Raw genomic sequence first — 18,161 nt, 5'->3', positions numbered from 1 at the left:
TCCCCAGACCCAAACTGCCAGGAAAGAGATTTAACATGTTGGACTCCAGGCCAATCAGTAAGGGACATTCCCCCCACTACCTCCCCACCCCTCACAGCACCCCCTCCCCCTCCCCCGCCCTCCCCCACCCCGCCCCAGCCAGCCAGCCAGCCAGCCAGCCATGCAACTTCGAATTTGCCCACCATACACGGCCTGGAAGGAGACTTCGAAGTCCCAGCCGGAAATGAGGTGGAGGGAGTGGGAGGTGGGTGGTGGGAGTGGTGTTGGAAATAAAAGTAGGAGAACTCCCTGAGGGAAAGAGGCCAAGGGTGAGCCTGTGAGTGTAGCCTGAGGGGGGCAGAGGAGGGTGGATTGGGTCTCTACCTCCTAGCCCCATTCCTCCCTCATATTTTCATTTTGGTCCTGACCTGGGGGTGACAGGACTTCGGAGGAGGGGTGTGGCTTCAAACCCAGGTTGATCCTGCCGGAGAACCTAGCCCTAAGGTCCTTCCTCTTCATATCTCCACCCCCACATGCTGTGGCCTGGCTGCTAAGGCAATCCATTCCAGGCTGGTGGGGAGGCAAGCCCAGAAAGGGCTGGCAGCTCGCCTGCCTGCGCTCACAGGGCCAGGGGCTGAATCCGGAATCCCCGTTTCCAAAGCCCCTCTTGGGAGATGGAGGCCAGGAAGACGGAGGTCCAAAGAAGACCACCCTGGGGTGCACACCGTTCCCAAAACCCCAGGAGGGCCTGCAGACCACTGGGCCTTCGAATGGCTTCTCTGAGCAGAATCGCCTCTCTCCAACACTTCCTCCGCTTGGCCAATCCTGGGTCCTTCCAAACTCAGCTTTGAACTCATTTTAAGTGTGTGTGTGTGGGGGGGGGGGGGGGGTGTCAGAAAAGAGGCGGGTTTAGAGATGAATAGACTATAATCAGTAACTTAGGTTCCTGTCCTAACCAGTTAGACGTTGTCACGGGTGAAAATATGCTGTGCATATGGCTACATAACACACCAAGGAATGTGCTTAAGAAAGAGAACTCAGGAACAAATGACCAAGGGACACATGTCATGAAAAACAAGGCACACCTGGCCCTGGTTGGAAATATCACATATTGTGAAGATGCAAAATCTCCTTCAAATTAACTTATAAAGGCTTTAAAGTCAAATTTTCAAAGGGTTCATTTTTTAATTTTCTTTTTGAAACCAGCTTTGAAATTCCAAAATATTTATTCAGAACACTATCTTTCCAAAATACCCATGAGAATTTTGAAGAAGAAAAAAAAAAGAATCAGGAATTAGAGGATAACTTGCCCTCACAAGTATTACAGAACTACAATAATTAAAAGAGTGAGGCTGGTGCAAAAGTAAACAGCTCCTTGGAAGAGAAAGTGCTGAAGTCACCTAAGGCCACCTGAGAATTTAGGAAATAGTATATGGTCAGTGGGGGAAAGGGAGGATCATTAAGCAGTGGTGTGATAACTGGCTAATCGTGTGGGAAAAATTCAGTGACAACCTTACTTCACACCTTCCACCAAAATTAATTTCAAATGAATTAAAGATGTAAATGTAAATAATGAAAACGTGCTAATACAAAATTATAAGGGAATGTTTTTAGAAAGTTGTATTTGGAAAACCCTTAGTATGATGCCGTAAATAGAATCTGTAAAAAAAAAAATGACAGATTTGGTTACAGTAAAATGTTAACTTTAGTATAACAATAACAAAACAGGATGAAGAAAAAAATGGAGAAATGCAATATGTTATAGATAAGAGAATACTAATATCTTTAATATATGAGTAGCTATTACAAATTCAGTAAAAGGAAAATCTCTATGGTAAGAAAAAATAAGTGAAAGACATAAACAGAATTTTTTAGAAACAGTAGTGACTAACACATATAGAAAAAAAACGAAGAAATAACTAAGTATATGTAAGCTACAACGACAAAATATTGGTGTTTACTTTTCTTGCTCTAATTGTGAATGGTTCAAAAGATCAGCAAGATTCACTCCTGTTGGGTGTGTTTGTTGACACAACCTTGCCTGAGGGCTATTTGGTAGGTAGCTAACAGTAAAAAAATAAAAATTAAAAAAAAGCCAAGCTTCTGAACAATAAAGTCTAGGAATTTATCCTAAGGAAATAATAAGGCAAATTCACAAAGAATGTTCATTGTAGCAATGTTTATTACAGCAAAATTGGAAACAAACTAAATATCTACTAATAGGAAAATGGTTAAATAAATTAAGGTACATCCATAAAATGAAATATTAAGCAACTCCTTTAAGAGATTGTGTAGACATATTATTAGGAAAAATGTTTATCATTTTATAAGTAAAAAACAAGTTACAAAAAGTATATTTTTGTAAATATAGGTACACAGAAAAAATAAATTCCAAATGTACTTCGCTGAATTGTCCAAAATGTTTTATATTTTACTTTATCGGAACGAGCAATAATAATGTTTCCATTTGGGAAACCTGAGGCCCCAGGTCAGGGGTCCCTTTCCTCACTGTGTCTTCCTTGACCCTCCTCACCCCACTCCCACCCCAGCTCTGTTCTGTGAGGTGGGGGACTGTGTCCCCAGCAGCCAGTTCTTTGAGGCCCTGGGCTCGGTTGATTTCTCTCCCTCGGGTCCCCAGGGGCTGGCACTTACTAGTGCTCCGCGCACGCGAACGAGTGAAGGAATGAATGCACGGCCCGGTTTTCTCAGGTTTCCCTGAAAGATCTGTGAATTGGAAGGAATCGAGCCGCCCGAAAGGCACTAGGTCTGAGCCTATGGGCCAGAACTGAAGGCGAGAAGGAGAACACCTACGAGACGGAGTCGGATCTGGGTTCCCAACTCCCTCGAGGCTCAGCGGCATTGTGACCCCCGGGAAACGGCGTGGCGCCGAGCCTTAGCCGACAGGACCGCCACGCTCCCCAAGGACTGCGAACGAAGCAAGACTGCACACCCCGAGCTCCTGGCAGAGCGGCGGTACACAGTAGGCGCTCTAAGTTAGAAGCTTGCAGTTGGGCGATGGACAACACTCCCGCGCTTCGTCTCAGGCTCAGACGCGCCCTGCGAGGAGCGTGTGCGGACGGAAAGCCCGGCCACACCGGCCGGAGGCCTCGCGCGCGCGCAACGCAGGCGCCGGGTGGCACCCAAAGCGGGGCCGGAGCCGCTGGAGGCTGCGCCGGGGGTTCGGGCCGCGCTCTCGGAGCCTGAGCCTTCGCTCTCTCGCCTCTGGAGGCTGCCTGGCCCACACCTCTGGTGGGAGTGGGGGGTGGGGAGGCCCCAGGGCCCGGGAAGAGGCTGAGCACAGAGGGTCCCGCGGTCCCCGAGGGTGAGCGTGCGGAGCGGAGCCGCAGCCCGCGCCTGGAACCGGGCAGAACGGGGGCCTCGGGAAGGGGTCTCCCCTGGGTTCGAATTCTGCTCGCTCCCTACTGGTTGTAAGGTGTGGGACAAATCACCGCACCGTCCTGTCAAGGGAGACAGTGGGACTTGCCTCCAGAGAGCCGGGCGACTTAAGACCTTTAGAGGAAGCGCGAGGCGCAGGGCCCCTCGCAGGGCGGCGCCCAAGAAGTCACCCGCCGCGCGGGACAGGTTCTTCTGGCTGCGGAACAGTGTCCGGTCCTTAGCCCTGGCCCTGGCCGCGTCCGTGGCTTTGACCACGCAAAGGGGCCGTTGTTTGGTTTTGTTTTGTTTTGTGGGCTCGGGGCGGGGGCTGCGCTTCTGTCAGCCCAGGGTGCCTGAGGCTGAGTCTTAGTTAACGTTGCTGGGAAGTTGATCCGGAGGAAAATGTGTGGCGTGTCTGTGTCTGTGTCTGTGTCTTTGTCTGTGTGTACAGGTGTGCACGCGTCCACACGCGTGTTCGTACGTGTAAGGGCGTCTGTGGTTGTCAAGAGGCTGAGTGCGCGGCGGCCCCTGGCCCCCTTCCCGGTTCAGAGTTTCAGCCAAACTGACGGAATCTGGCGCGGCCCAGGGAGGGGTGGGGGCGGGAGGGGCGGTTCCGTCCCGGAGCCACTGGTTTGGGGATAATTACTTTTAATGTCAGAAAGATTTAGTTTAATATCATCTCTATTAGGGCTGCCGGGAGGGTAATTAAACGGGACGCGCTGCAGCCGGCAAACAGATGGCGTCTGCTTGCTCCGAGGCCGCGGACAAACAGCGCAAAAGTCAAAGCCTCGCGGGTGCCCATCAGTGAGCGCTCCTTCTCAGGGCCACGGCGCCGCGCCGCCAGCCTCCTCCGCGGCCCTCACCCCGCAGGCTCACCTCGGGTCTCCACCGAGAGCTTCCCTTTCATCCCACCACTGCCTGGGGGAGGGGGCGTGGGGGTTGGGGCCAGCAATGAACGTGGGTGGAGGTGGATATTCGCGGCTGGGAGCCCTCACGGGGCCCCAGCCCCTGGCACAGCAAGGGCCTCAGCAAATGATCCTGAGCTAAGAGGACGTGCGAGGGAGCTTGTGCTTGTGCCCCCGCAGCTCCCTCGTTTGTCTGGGGAGGTCTGACTTCTCTCCCAGGGTCCAGCCGCCTGCAGAGCCCTGGAGTAAGGTTAGGGCAGTGGAGGAGGAGGGCACAGTGTGTGAGCATGTGCTCCTGGCTGGGTGGGAGTCTGTGGAGTCTGGGTGAGAGGTCACACGCCAGGTGGATGTCCCGAGGTGGGCACGCTTACGAAAGTGCTGTGAATTCGATGGAACTCGCTCAAGTGTCCTCTTGAGTGGGAGGGCAGCCTGCCAGGTGAGTGCACCCTGCCGGTAGGTAATTGCATGCAGGTATGGGGGTGTGTGCAGGGCTTTGCAGAATGAGGTCACAGGCGCAGGTGGTATGTTCAGATGGGAAGCCACCCTCTGCTGTAAGTAGAGGGGGAGCCTCCCACCGCTGGTGGCTCAGCCGGACTACACCTTCCAGTCTGCTCCCCTCTTCCTGACTGGAGTCCAAACCCGCACCAGCCCCAGAGTGGCACATGGAGGACCGAATGCAGTGACCTCGTTCCAGGGCATTACTCTATCTCTCTCCAGGACACATTCACTCACATGAGCACCCCAACCTCGGGGGCACCAGAAGAAAGGCTGTGGGTCTCGGACCTGGGGGCCTGTGAACAGGGGAAAGAGGAGGGAGAGGCACCTGCTGTAGGGGTGGGCAGATTCCCTCAGGTTGGGCTGGTTTCCAGGATGTGTCCTCCCACGCCCCTCCCTAAGAAAATGAGGCTCCTTAACACTAGTGAGAGAGCTTGAGGTTCCCAAGTCTGAATCCTCGGCTGGATCCTGGGCTCCCACAGGTTTATTCATTGAACTGGAGTGGAGGATCTCACCGTGGCTTGGTGGTCTCAAATGTGGACATGGGATGTCTGGGCCACCGACCCCTGAAAGCCAGGCTGGTTTCTATAGTTCATCTGGTTTGAGGCTTAAAATAATTTCTGGCCCTGGCTGGTGTGACTCAGCTGATTGGAGGCAGCACCCCTGACCTTGCCCTGGAAGGTCGCAGGTTCCATTCCAGTCACGGCACTTACCAAGGTTGGGGTTGGATCCTTGGTTGGGGCACCTACAGGAGGCAACCAAGTGTGTATCTCTCTCACATCCATGTTTCTCTCTCTCTCCCTTCCTCTCTAAAATAAATTTTAAAAAATTAAAATAATGATTTCTGGAAAACAGTCCAAGGAAGCTCTGAAAGGAGGAGCCTGGCTACCCCTTCCCAGGATCTGGCTTCCGTCTTCTCTTTCCACCCACTCCCCACCCCGCAACTCCAGGACGCAGTTAACGCAAAGATTTCCTTGACTTGGAAGGAAAGCTGTTGAAAGGTGGGGCCTGGGTCCTATGCTCCTGAAGAAGGTATTATCCCAGACTCACTCCCTTACCCTCACTTCATGCGGGAGGAGGGGGGGGGGGTGTTTGACCCCTTTCTCTCAAACGAATTCTCAGCCTCCAGCGCGTGGAATTTGTCAGAAGTGAATGGTCTGGTTTCTACCCCTGTCATAGAATCTGTCCGGGTCAGAATACACCCATGCGCAGGCCTACTCAACTTTCTGGAAGCTCTGTGCCCCACCCCTGCACACACCACCCTTCCCCCCCCCCCCTCCTGAGGTTTGGCTTCCTGGAGGAACTCGCCAGCAGCTCCTGGGTCTGCAGTGGGGCCAGGCTCCTCGCGCCCGCGCTTTTCTCTGAGATCCCTAGACCTCAGACCTCAGAGGCGGCTGGGCAGGTAGGGCGCCACCCAGTAGTCGTGCTAAGTGGAAGCGGCAGCGTCCTGAGGTGCCTGGGCCGAGTGTGCACGCCCAGTCGGTCCACGCCCCGGTGGCTTCGGCCAGAACCCCGTGGCCCTGTGAGTTCGAAAGCACAGCGGGAAACGCGTGGTCTGGAGCGGAGGGAGAACAATAGGAAAACGCACTTGTCTGGCTAATTAAGCGAATTTTCATTACTCTGAACGAAAGAGAAAAGTAGATAATAAACGTGAGAGTGGGGGACCATTAGAACAAGGAAAAGGGGGGTTTTTCCACAGAGAACCACAGATAGAGAAACCCCAGGCGACCTCGCCCGAGGAGCGCAGCGTTAACCCCAGATGTTGCCTTACAAAAGGGAAACAAAATGCGAAACCTGTTACCTCTGCAGATTGAGCTGCAACGCAGGGCCCTGAGGTGAGGACGGGAGAGTGAGGCGGAAGTTAAAACTACTCCTGGGGGCTGCGGCGACCTTGTCTCTGGGCCGAAGGATGGACACATGGGTGCGCATCGGGCTTCCAAGAGGATCTGAGGAGACAGGGAGACCCCTTTTTACTTTCGTTTAAAAAACAAAATCAAACTGTTTATTAATTTAAAACAACAAAAATAATCCCGCCACCATGGAAAAGAAATCTGTATGCTGCAAAGCGAGGGAAGGAAAGAGCAGGAGGGGAGAGGGCTGGGGTTCGGGAGGGGCGGAGCGGGGAGAAGCGCAAAGGAGAGGGAAAGGCGCAGTCGGCTCGGACGGGAGGCGCAATCTCATTTCTTCTCAGGCTCCACTTTAAAAACAAAAACCCTATTAACCACACTTACCTTTGTGAGGCCTTATCGTATCAGAACATTTTAAACAATTTGCGCTTTAAAGGCTGCAACAGAAAAAATCAAAACAGGCTCCTGACTACCTCAAATGCATTGCACGGGGGACGCGGAAACAGCCGGAAGGAAGCTGGAAAAGAGTCTTGGCACCTTCTCCGCGCGCGTTGCAACCCCGCCCCGATCGCGGTAATTGAAATGTCACCTGCCCCCATCTCGCCCCGGGCCGCCAGGGCCACTTGGGAAAGTGGGTCTTGCCTCGCGCCCCGTCCAGGGAGAGCGGCGCGGCAGAGCCCGCACCCCAGAAGCTGAGGGGTTACACAGGTCTACGTAGAGGCGCCACCCGACACGGTAATTAAGCGCAATTCACACGCTCTCCAGCGCGCGGAAACTACTTGTCACGATATGTTCAACGCTCCTTCTGGCCCACTTTTCTCCACTCCTCCCCGGCGCCCCCCTCCCTCCCGGAGGCGCTCGGTGAAGCCTTTGGAGTTTCGAATCTTCCGGACACTGTAGAACGCGGGGCTCCCCGGGCGCGGGGCCGGCCAATCAGAGTGCCGTCTGCCTCCCCTGACCAATGGCAGGCGCCACATTGTTGTCCAATTCTGTCTAATGGAGCCCTAAGGAGCAACAATAGAGCGGGCGAGCGGCTCAGTGAGAGTCTGGCAGCGCCGGGCAACTGCGGCCCGGCTGTGCGCAGTGTCCGGGGCGCTCCGCGAGGGGACGCGGCGCGGCCAGGGCAGGGTCGTGGGTTCCTGCCAACCGGTCCCCAGACGGTCCCCGGGCTCCAATTCCCGACGGAAGGGCTGGACTCCGCAGCGTCCAGAGGGGTCCGGAAGTTGGGACATGGTGACTGAAAGAGGGTGACGTGGTCAGATAAGGAGCCAGGGGGCCAAGAGAAGAGGCCCGGGGCGCCAGCGTCGGAGCGGAGCTGGGAGGCGCGCGCGGCGCCAGCGGAGGAGGGAGAGGAGCCCGGAGCCCGGAGGCAAGTAGTTGAGGGCCGCCGGGAGGGCAGAGGACGCGGCCGGGTCTGCGCCCCGGTGGACTAGGCCCGGGCCGTGCTGGCCTCAGGGCATGTGCTGCTCGAGGGGCCCGAAGGTAGAGGCCGCGCGTGTTGCAGAGGGGAGGGGTCTAGGACTGTGGGACGGTGACACCAGTATTCGGTCCCGGGCTCTGGCGGGGACCCAGGGTCCCAGAAGAAGCCGCGGAGGAAACTCGGAGCGGGCCTGCTTGGGCCTTCAGGGGCCTTGGCGCGGGTGGAGTCCTGTGTTCTCTCTGAGTCAGTTCCAGAGGCCATTCCCCTGCCTCGGTGCCGCCCGCGAAACCATCCTCATCCCAGGAACCCATCTCTGAGAGCAGAACGCAGCGATCTGCGCCCGAGCGGGGTCCCGAGAGGCCCCAGGACGGGGAGGGCTGTCTGATTTGGTGCCTAAGCCCGGAGGGGAGCAGAAGGCCCAGTGAGGTGGTCAGAACCTCCGCCCTGCGATACCTAACTTTTGCAGGATACTTTTTCCTCCCTGACAACTCCTCCAGATTCTAATTGTGTCACAGGTTTTACTCATTCCCACCCCGGCCTATCACTGCGGGTTTTTTCTCTCTCTAACACGCCCCTCTCGCCAGGGCCACTTGGGAAGGTCGGTCTTGCCAAGCCCCAGGGCAGTGAGAGCGGCGCAGCAGAACCCGGGGACCCAGACACTCAGGTCCGCTGTTTTTGGCGATCCTCAGGCTGGCTAATCTTTGGGCTGGGTTTGCCTATCCAGAGTTCCTTCAGCTGAGTTTTCTCTTTAACTCCCCTCTCCAGGCCTCCTACACTCAGCTCCACACCCATTTTTTCCTCCCACTCTATGAAGGTCCGCACCACGGAATTTGTAGCTCCCACCTTTCCAAGGTTCTCTGGGCCCCTGGGCCTAACTTTGTCCCTGAGCTGTTTCCTACCCCTCACCCCACTTCCTAGAGCTATTCTTCCTATTCCTGATTTCCCCCTTGAACTCTCCTTCTCCCACCAGCAAGACAAGACAAAACAAAACAAAAACAAAAAAACCTCCAGCTCAACTAGCTGCACTCTCCTTTTCTCTCCTCTTCACTCTTCCACAAAACTGGCATTTCCCCTCAGATGTTCCTGTTTTGTCTTAGCATCAATCTGTTGGGTCAAAATCGTCCCTCTAAAACAAATCCCATCAAACATTTCTGTCGTCTTACCCCCAATGAAGCTAAACTTTGGGGGATATTGTTGTTGTTGTTTTTCCAAATTCTCCTTATATCCATCTGAACCAGTGACCTTTCAAACTTTTTTATTTTTCCAGCAGAACCACTGATTCAGATGAAATCTAACACCCAGCCCACGAATCAGATATAAGAAGAGCTCTGGAAGGAGTGGGGTGGGGGGAGCTCGGCCTTACAAGGGGGCTCCAAAGGCACCTCCTCCCAGCAAGTTGACAACCAAGAGCCAAACTTCTGGCTCCGAAATTTCCCTCCCTCAGCCTGGGTTTCTCGAGGGTGCGCTTTAGCTTCGCGCACCGTGCCCTCCTCACCCCAAGTCTCTCCCCTCTCCCCACTGTCTTCCATGCCAGGTCCTGACATGGAGCTTCGCTCGGAGTTGCCCAGCGTGCCCGGCGCGGCGACGGCGGCCACGACAGCGACGGGGCCGCCCGTGGCATCTGTGGCCTCGGTGGCGGCGGCGGCGGCGGCGGCCGCTTCGCTGCCGGTGAGCGTGGCTGGCGGCTTGCTCCGGGCGCCCCCACTGTTGTTGCGGGCGGCGGAAAAGTACCCGCGGACCCCCAAGTGCGCGCGCTGCCGCAACCACGGCGTGGTGTCGGCGCTCAAGGGCCACAAGCGCTACTGCCGCTGGAAGGACTGCCTGTGCGCCAAGTGCACGCTCATCGCCGAGCGCCAGCGCGTCATGGCGGCGCAGGTGGCGCTGCGCAGGCAGCAGGCGCAGGAAGAGAACGAGGCGCGCGAGCTCCAGCTGCTCTACGGCACCGCCGAGGGCCTGGCGCTGGCCGCGGCCAACGGCATCATCCCGCCGCGACCCGCCTACGAGGTCTTCGGTTCGGTGTGCGCCGCCGACGGCGCGGGGCCGGGAGCCGGAGCGCCCGCGGGGACTGGAGGAGGCGCGGCGGGCGCCGGGAGCTCAGGTGAGAGCGCGGCCCTGCCGGGAGGAGAGGGGAGCAGTAACGGGGTCCAGGGACTTGATTGGGTACCGACAGAGCAGAATCCCCTTCTCCAAACGTCCCTTCTGCTAGAGTTCCCCGCGCACCCAGCCCTGATGTGGGACATAAGTACATAAACTCTCTGTCCTCCCCTTTCTGAAGCATTTGCCTTTTACTTTTCTTTCACCGCGGGCCCAGTTGTGAACGCTTTAGTCTTATCTCCTCTAAACAGGTTCCAGCTTCCCTGCTCACTGTGCCGGGCCTTCTCCCCAGCGCGGAAGCCTGCGCGCGTCTCTTCTCCTCCATTCTGTGCTTTTCCACCCGTCGCAGTTGCCTCCTCTCCTGCCCACTCTCTTCGGAAACCCGACCCTCTCCAAGCCCCCTCCTCCGCCCCGCCCCTCTCTCTCTAGGTGTCGAAGACAACTCGTTCTCTTTCCACTTGTGATTCCTGTAATCGCGTTCCCATTGCTCCTCGGACAACCGCAGGTCGTGCCCTGCTCCTTTCCCCACTCGTCCCCGGTTTCTCAGAGTCCGCGCTCTCACCTCCCCGAGGCTTTTCCTTTACTCCTCTACTGCCTGCCTGGCCCCACCCTCTTCTTCAAAACTCTTTGGACTTTTTCTGGGGAGGGAGGAGACCTGGCGGGCGCCTTTGGGGCCCTCTCAGCTCTCAGCGGGGGAGACAAGAACTTCTTAGGTCTTAATTTCGGAAAGGGTGGCTGAGAAACAGGGGCTTTGTTTTTTGCCTGTCGAGAAGTTTGGGACCTTGTAGATGTCCAAGGCGCTTTCCTATACAGGCTCTGCTGCCTGGGGCCAGAGGGCACCCCGGCCTGGGTTGGCTTTTCTATAAGGGGTGGTGCAGCTGGAAGTTATGTTGGCTCCTGTTTGAACCCAGGGCCAGGTCCCTCTTCCAGGGCAGGGCAGAGCAGGGCTAGGAAGGGGGATAACGGTGGAGGTTCAGTCTCCACGCTTCAGGAAGACGACTTATTCGGTGCAGGTGGTTGGGGTTCTGGGTACAGAACGGAGACGGCTGCCTGGGGGCAGGGGAGGAGAGACAGGGCTGTAGGGACCCAGAGGAAGGAATGGTGGGGCAAAAGGAAAGGGGCATTGGAGCCCAATGAATGGAGGTCGGGGGCTCCCTGGGAAAGGAAACTGCGGTGCCAAGGGCTGGGGTGCTGTGGGTGTGGTCGCCTCCCCACTGCTAACTGCTCTTTACATCCTCATTTCTCCCCTCCCAGAGGCCAAGTTACAGAAGTTTGACCTGTTCCCCAAAGCCCTGCTTCAAGCAGGCCGGCCGGGCAGCCCGCCCCCGCCACCAGGGAAGCCCCTATCGCCCGACGGTGCGGACTCGGGTCCCGGGACCTCATCCCCGGAGGTGCGGCCAGGCTCGGGCTCTGAGAACGGCGACGGCGAGTCTTTTTCGGGGTCGCCCCTGACCCAGGCCTCCAAGGAGGCAGGTGGCAGCTGCCCGGGCAGCGCTGGGCCTGGAGGCGGTGGCGAGGAGGACAGCCCAGGCTCCGCCAGCCCACTGGGCTCTGAATCCGGTTCGGAGGCCGACAGGGAAGAGGCAGAGGCTCCTCCAGCCCCAGGGCTGGGCGGGGCCCCGGGTCCAAGGCAGCGGACGCCGCTGGACATTTTGACGCGCGTCTTCCCGGGCCACCGGCGGGGCGTCCTGGAGCTGGTGTTGCAGGGCTGCGGCGGCGACGTGGTGCAGGCCATCGAGCAGGTGCTGAACCACCACCGCGGGGGCCTGGCGGCCGGCCTCGGCCCCACCGCGCCCTCGGATAAGGCTGCAGTGGGTGCAGCAGCAGCCGCGGAAGATGGGTGGCTGAGCCGTGTTGACGCCGCCGGGGGCCCCGGGCTGCCAGCGCCGCTGCAGGCCGGCCCCGCCGCACCCCCGCACCACAGACCTTTGCTAGCCGGCGCCATGGCTCCCGGGACGCTGGGTTCGCTGAGCAGCCGCTCGGCTTTCTCGCCTTTGCAGCCCAACGCCAGTCACTTCGGCGCCGCCGACGCAGGTGCCTACCCGCTGGGCGCGCCGCTCGGCCTTAGTCCCCTGCGCCTGGCCTACTCGGCGGCGGCGGCGCACAGCCGCGGCCTGGCCTTCATGGCCCCTTACTCCACCGCGGGCCTGGTGCCCACGCTCGGCTTCCGCCCGCCCATGGACTACGCCTTCAGCGATCTCATGCGCGACCGCTCCGCCGCCGCCGCGGCTGCAGTGCACAAGGAGCCGTCCTACGGCGGCGGCCTGTACGGGCCTATGGTCAATGGCGCCCCTGAGAAGCAGTAGGGGAGGGTCCTGGCAGCTGGGCGCCGGGCGGCCCCCAAACAGGGACCCCAGCCTTGTCCCCGTGGGCGGCCGGTCCCCCTTCGCCCAGTGCGCGCTCTGCTTCCCGGCGGGGGTCCTCTCGCTCCGAGGTGGTTCCCAGTTTTGTTTTGAAGGGTGGGTGGGAAGAGCTGAGAAAAGTGGAGCAGCTACAAATGCAGATGTCCTCGGAGGAGGTGCGAGGCCCTGATCCTCACTCCCCCACCCCCTCCCTAAGGTTCCCCAGCCCTTGCAAAAGCGACAATGCTTGCGAATTCGAAGTCTGCCTCCGTAGCAGCGCACGCCCATCCCGCCCGTGCGCTCCAAAGGATGGCAGGATGGTCCGAGAGTCTGTCTTCTGTGTCTCCCCTCCCTTTAAAGAATCTTAAATATTTGCTCTAACAAATACAAATTTAGGATGTATAAATCTCTTGGCACTGAGTCGAGTCTTTGGGACACACATATATATCGATATCATTGTTTTAAAAACGGAAAAGTTCTGCGGTGCACTTTCCTCATTGCGGTATTTGTCGCTCTTTGTCGCTTATGCCGGTAAGCATGGGTTCCCGTGGTGCAGTGTGTTTTTATATATGTATAAATCTATATATAACCTATACACATATATACAAGCCAGTGTATCATGTTATACAATGGAATTCTAAGTTATTAATTGTAATCTGTAGGTGACCTCGGTATTAACGTGAAAAAAGCCAAAAAAAAGGACAACATGGAAAAAATTAGACTCTACACGCATTGTACTTATCAGGTTTTATAAACTAAATCTATTGTAAACTCCCGGACGGATCTTGCTCACCTGCCTGGGCCGGCCTCTCCCTCAGGAGCGGTCAAGGTGAGCGCCGAGGCGGGAACAGAGCGACTTGGGACTGAGCCGGACCGGTCCTCCCGCGGGCCCGCCCCTCCTGCGGGGACTCGCCACACGCTCCGGCCCAGGGCGGCCGGCGGGACACGCAGCTGCAGAGAATGGCTCACTTCGTGCTTTCCTTTGCAGAGACATGAGCTAGAAATAAATGTTATTTTCTAAGAAAACCACTCCGAGTCCCGTCGGGCTCCTCGGGCAGCGGGATTGGAAAGGTCTTGATTTCCTGCTCAGGCCGTGGTTCCAGGGAGAAGCTGGACCGAAGTCTGGGCTGGTGCCCTGACCCTCAGGGGTGCGGGGAGGACGCTTCCCGAGGCACCTGGGAGGGCCCGCGGCGGGGAGCTCCGGGCGGAGCGGCGCCTCTGGAAGCCCTGTCCCCACTTGGCCGGGGCGCGGTTCAGCCGGGGTCGCCTGGCCAGTGCTCTGGGTGCCGGATCGCGAGCCTTTCCCCCCCGAGTCCTGCGAGGCTGGCAACCAGGTTCTGGTTCTCCCCGGGGCGCAGATTTGGGCTCAGGCGGGTTGCACACTGCACGCCTCCCTTCTCGGAGAGATTTGGGACCAGGGGCTGCCGGGGCGGCGGCTGGGGAGGGAGGGCCGCAAGGGAAGACGACCTTCCAGAGTTATTTGGGGGCAGTGGGTGCCGCTCCCGCCAGAGGTGAGGACCCCACTCTGCACCCCTTTTACTTCCCTCCTGGAGCGGAGCTGAGCAATTAGCGGCTCCAGGGCCCACCCCTCCTCCCGCGGTCCATCCCGCTCCGGACGGGGTGACTCCCCCTCTTCGGGAAGCAGGGCGCCCCCTCCCCTAGGCTGGCCCCGGCGACATCCCAAGATAAACTTCTGGGGCCGGCTCGAGTTCCGCCAGGCGGTGAAACTTAATAGCAGGACAAGAAAAACGGTTTAATAAAGAAGGGCTTTAATAGGGAACTAATTTGATTGAGTTGCCTAATTCCACTTTAATTGGAAAGGGGTTTGGCTGTTTGGTTATAAAGTGCGAGGGTGACGGTGAGATGGAAGTGGCGGGGGGAGAAGGAGCGAGAGAAGAAAGATGGGACAAGAGATGGACGCGAGGGAGAAAGTAGCAAGAAAGGAGCAGGGACGTTGCCGAGAAGCAGGGAGCGGGCGGCGAGAGCGCGGGGCGCCTGGAAGTGAGAACCTCCGCGCCCTTCACGCTGCGCCTCCCCAGCCTCCTCGCCCTCCTCCCGCCTCCAGCGGCTGCTCCCAGCCGCTGCCCTCGTCCCACCCGCGGGGAGCTAAGAAGGGTCTGGATTTCTTGATTTCAGGAGGGACCTGCACTGGGCGAGGGGGGCGCCCCTGGGCCCGGCCTCCCCACTCCCAAGAATATCTGGAGCTTCTTATTTGTCGTATTTTCGTTCATTCCCACAGCAAGCCGGAGAGAATCCAGTGAGCTGTTTATTATCGGCTCCACTTCACGGCGGAAAACTGAGGTCCAGGGCAGTTTAGGGACTTGTCCGACCATTCGGGTATTCCGGATCCTTCTCCCCACCGTTCCAGCGGCGGAGCCCTTCTCCTCTCGCAAGAGCTTTCTGCTGGCCCCAAGTGGGACCTCTGCGACCCCCTGCCGGTGCCCAGGCAGCCGAGCGGGGAGCGGCTGGCCCTGGAGCCCAGAGAGGCTGCGGTCTCTGACGGAGCGTCTAGGGTGGAGGTCAGAATGGTTCTAGTGGAAGTTGCGGGGGGGGGGGGGGGGGGCAGAGTAGTGGGGTTTCCAGGTGCGTCCCTTCCCTGCCCAGCGCATCTCTGCGGCCCAGGCCCTGTGATGGAAACCCATGGCGGCCAGTCACAGCCTTGACGCCTGGGAAGTCCCGCGTCCACGCACGCCCCTGACCCCACTGCCCACTGCGCTGCCAGGAATAGTGAGGCTCAGAGAATGCCGGGGACCAGCCCAGGATCACACATTCATGCTCCCAGGAGCCAGAATCAGAACCCAGAATCAGAACCTGGCTCAAGCCAAGTTGCTAAGTAGCAGTGTGTAGTCACTGTAGTGTGTGTGTGTGTGGGGGGGGGGGGGGGTAGGAAGCTGGGTGGGTGGGTGAGTAGGTGCCTCTCGTTGGGGAGTTCCTGGGGATGGGAGGGGCTGGGGCCTGAACTGGTTCCCCTGTGGAGGTTGCGGGCTGTGCTCACACCCCTGATGGTGAGGACAGAGGCAGGAGCATCTACTCTTCTCCGCTGGGAGGGGAAGGTGGGGTGGGGCCTCTACCATCCCTGTTGATTCCCTAACTCCCCTGCTTGCTGGTCCCGACCTAGTCTGGGCACTGGGAGGACCTGGGCCTGAATGGAGTGGGGGAGCTCTGACTGTTGAGGTGGTACTTATTTTAAAATTATTTTTCTCCTCCTCTTCCTCCTCTTTCTTCATAACAACAGCAGCAGCTGAGCACCGTTGAGTGCCTACTGTGTGCCAGGTCCAGTACTAAGCAGTTCTACACAGGATCCTGCTCAGCTGGCGAGAAAGAGCCAAGCGCTGGGATCCAGGCTCTGTCGCTGGCTGGGTCTGTTCATTCAGCAAATATTTACTAAGTACTTACTCTGTGCCAAACTCAGTTCTAGGAGCTTGGGATACACAAGTGTGTAAAACAGGCATCATTTCTGCCCTCTCAACATTCGCAGGGTGGTGGGGCTGCAGAGGTGATTTCACAGGCAAGGAGGATGCACTGATGTGGGCCCCAAGGGTCAGGGAGGTCTGCCCATGGAAAGGCAAGCTAGGCAGGGCGCTTCACCTCAGTTTAAGGGGCTCATAGTAGTGTCTGCCTCTCTGGGTGCTGTGAGGATTAAATCGGATAACATGCAAAAGCCTCTTAGCTCACTGCTTACTAACCAGGGGTTCATTCTCATGATCAGATCCTTTGGGTGGCTATTGTCCCATTTCACAGAAGAGAAGACTGAGTGGCTGGAGCAATTCTGCTTATAAATCCTCTAAAGCAGCAGTTCTCAACCTGTGGGTCACGATCCCTTTGGGGGTCGAACGACCCTTTCACAGGGGTTGCCTAAGACCATCGGAAAACACATATATAATTACATATTGTTTTTCTTTTTTTTAAAAAAAAAAAATTTTAGCTGAGAAGGAAGTGAGCCAAGTGGAAGTGAGGAAGGTAGTGAGCTGAGAAAGTAGTGAGCCAGGCAGAAGTGAGGGAGGTAGTGAGCTGAGAAGGAAGTGAGGGAGGTAGTCTGTTTTTGTGATTAATCACTATGCTTTAATTATGTTCAATTTGTAACAATGAAATTGGGTGTAATCACAACATGAGGAACTGTATTAAAGGGTCACGGCAATAGGAAGGTTGAGAACCACTGCTCTAAAGTGTCACAGATTATGGGAGATGCCCTGCCCAGAGCAAGGGGCCACACAGAAGGGTCATCAGACGGCAGAGTGTGGGTTCTGGAGATGCTTCTGAGAGAAGGCGAGTCCTGGGGGCAGTGGTGAGGGGCAGCATTGTGACCCACTGCAGGAAGTTGGTGAGGAGTCTTTGTGGAAGAACAGATGGAGAGGGACAGGCTATGATATTGGGCATGAATCAGAGGTCAGATCATGGAGAGCCTGGGAGGACCAGGGTAAGGGCCTGGGTTTCAGAGTGAGGGAGCCACTGACAGCATGGCCGGTGACATGTGCATTTGGATTGCATAGATTACTAGGGGGAAGGCTGAACCCCTCAGAAGAGGAGCCATGAGAAATGGTAGCACCAAAAAGCGATCAGGGAGAGAAGAGGTTGGCTTCAAAAACTGCCGGGAGCCAGACTCTCCACTATTGATCCAATGTGGGGTGTAAGCCAGGAGGAGGATTCACCCCTGAATCTTAGAAATGTCTGGGCTGGGTGACTCATTGCTGGAGACACTCAGAGTCGTGAGCCACTGGAGCAGAGACAAGATTCAAGGGTAAAGAAAAACGTTTGGTGTTCAATATCTAGAGTTTGAGGGGCTTATGGGGTCTCTAAGTGTGGGTACCAAATAGTTGAGTCAGCATGGGGTGGCCACAGGGCCTTGGGAGTGATGAAGTGGCCCAGTGCTTGCCTTCCTGTCCATAGGATAGACACAAGACACCCTGAGTGGAGGCTACAGTGTGTGTGTGTGTGTGTGTGTGTGTGTGTGAGAGAGAGAGAGAGAGAGAGAGAGAGAGAGAGAGAGAGAGAGAGAGAGAGAGAGAGAAACCCCAGACACTGGAGTTCTGCCTCTCCATTTCTCCATTTCTGTTCATGCCAAGAAGGCTAGTCTCTTAAAATCATTCTCTTAAAATTTTACACCTTGTAAAGGTCTCTGTCCTGGGGCAGGACCCTGAGCAGCCTGTCAGCAATGAAGTGTGACAACAATGAAGCGTAAACTTCAGGGTTCCCCACCAGTACAAGTAGGTCCCTATCAACCTGTCCATGCCTTCTACTTCCTGAAGCTTTAGATTCAGCGGCTCGTCGTTTTCCCACTTGTCCATCCCCACTCCCCATGCTTCTGCACTCTGGCCACGCTGAGCTCCTTAGAGTCACCTAAAAGACAATGCACTTTCCTGCTTCTTTACGCAGGTCCCTCTGCCTGCAAAGCCCTTTCCTTTTCCTCTACTTTGAGGATCATGCTCACCTCTCCTAAGGCCCAGTGATGCCAATGGAGCTTAAAGTCCAAGACTCATCATCTGTACAGGTCCCTTTCAAGGTCTTGCACTTTGTGCACATGGTCAAATGACATCTTTTTCTTAAAGTTTCAGGCCCCCATAAAAGCTGCATCTGCTACAGCCTAGCTTAGGCTATACCTTCTGGCTTCCTGATACTGTTAACTATTGCTGCATAACAAATAACTCCAAAATTTAGTGACTTAAAAAAACATTTTATTATCTCATGATTTTGTGGGTCAAAAATT

General features: G+C 56.6%; 1 protein-coding gene across 1 annotated transcript; it reads left to right on the top strand.

Annotated features, from left to right (window-relative positions):
- Positions 1 to 9,297: 9,297 nt before the first annotated feature.
- Positions 9,298 to 13,452, top strand: DMRTA2 (DMRT like family A2). Its single transcript, XM_036352557.1, has 2 exons — positions 9,298 to 10,119; positions 11,370 to 13,452. The coding sequence occupies exons 1-2, from the start codon at positions 9,549 to 9,551 to the stop codon at positions 12,419 to 12,421; spliced, it is 1,623 nt and encodes a 540-aa protein (XP_036208450.1). The 5' UTR covers positions 9,298 to 9,548; the 3' UTR covers positions 12,422 to 13,452.
- Positions 13,453 to 18,161: the final 4,709 nt, after the last annotated feature.

This window comes from Myotis myotis, unplaced genomic scaffold, assembly GCF_014108235.1.
Source record: "Myotis myotis isolate mMyoMyo1 unplaced genomic scaffold, mMyoMyo1.p scaffold_m19_p_2, whole genome shotgun sequence".
NCBI lineage: Eukaryota > Metazoa > Chordata > Mammalia > Chiroptera > Vespertilionidae > Myotis > Myotis myotis.
Note: the sequence above shows the minus strand (reverse complement) of the source record. Positions and strands in the feature narration are given on the sequence as shown.

Coding starts and splice junctions, on each gene's coding strand:
- DMRTA2 (XM_036352557.1), top strand. CDS start 9,549: ATGCCAGGTCCTGACATGGAGCTTCGCTCGGAGTTGCCCAGCGTGCCC. Junction 10,120..11,369: donor GGCGGGCGCCGGGAGCTCAG/GTGAGAGCGCGG, acceptor CTCCCCTCCCAG/AGGCCAAGTTACAGAAGTTT.